Here is an 862-nt window from a genome sequence, read left to right on the forward strand (position 1 = left end):
AAGGGCTATCAACCAGGTGACACCATACCATTATTTTCAATGAAAAGGGGTTCAATCATAGATCTATATGTAATATATTTTCTCCAGTAATAGTCATTCCAAAAATACACCAAGCTGTCAACCATCCAATATCTAAATCTTTCACATTTTTCGTGTTCATTTATACTTAGAGAACTCAGTGTGCCAATTAATTCATCTCTTTCATCACAATAGTCTTCTATTTCTTTTCTTAATATTCTTATTTCTTTATTATAACTAATAGCATTTCTTGCGCAACTATTTCCAGTTTTTGTTTGTAAATCCTTCAACAATTTATTTTCCACTTCTTTGTTCCAGTAGTTTTCTCTTTTACTTGGAGACAATAAAGGAACAATGTGTTTATTGAATTCATCTCTTAAATCATCTAAAAAGTAGTTCAGTCCTCTACATTTACGATGTGTATCTGTGGTATAATCATGCTTTTTAAAACTCGTATAATATTCTAGAAGTGCATATCTAAATCTCTTTGATATTTCAATAAATTTTTTTTTTTGTTTTATTTTTGAAGATATGGGCACACTGAACTTAAACATATTTCAAGACACATAAAACTATGCTGTAATTTATTTATCTTGATTTCCCTATTTAATAGTTTTATTTATGAGTAATACATATTTTTCAAAATGAAATTAGTTAGCCAATATATTTTATAATCGCATACAATACAAGTATATTGTTCAGAATTTTGTAGCTGGTGGAAAACATTATGAATAAATAAACAGTGTTATATTTTATATGGCATATAAAATTTGAAGAACATATTTTTATTTAACATTATATAATTTAAATTCGTAAATAAGAAAAATTTTAAAATATTATATCA

At 25.5% G+C, this 862-nt stretch overlaps 1 protein-coding gene across 1 annotated transcript; it reads right to left on the bottom strand.

Annotated features, from left to right (window-relative positions):
- Window positions 1–8: 8 nt before the first annotated feature.
- PVX_165265 (Pvstp1, truncated, putative) lies at window positions 9–572 on the bottom strand (the record flags this gene model as incomplete). Its single annotated transcript, XM_001612384.1, has 1 exon — window positions 9–572. The coding sequence occupies one exon, from the start codon at window positions 570–572 to the stop codon at window positions 9–11; it is 564 nt and encodes a 187-aa protein (XP_001612434.1).
- Window positions 573–862: the final 290 nt, after the last annotated feature.

The sequence above is a fragment of the Plasmodium vivax genome, genomic scaffold (genome assembly GCF_000002415.2).
Source record: "Plasmodium vivax scf_4655 genomic scaffold, whole genome shotgun sequence".
NCBI classification, from domain to species: Eukaryota; Apicomplexa; class Aconoidasida; order Haemosporida; family Plasmodiidae; genus Plasmodium; species Plasmodium vivax.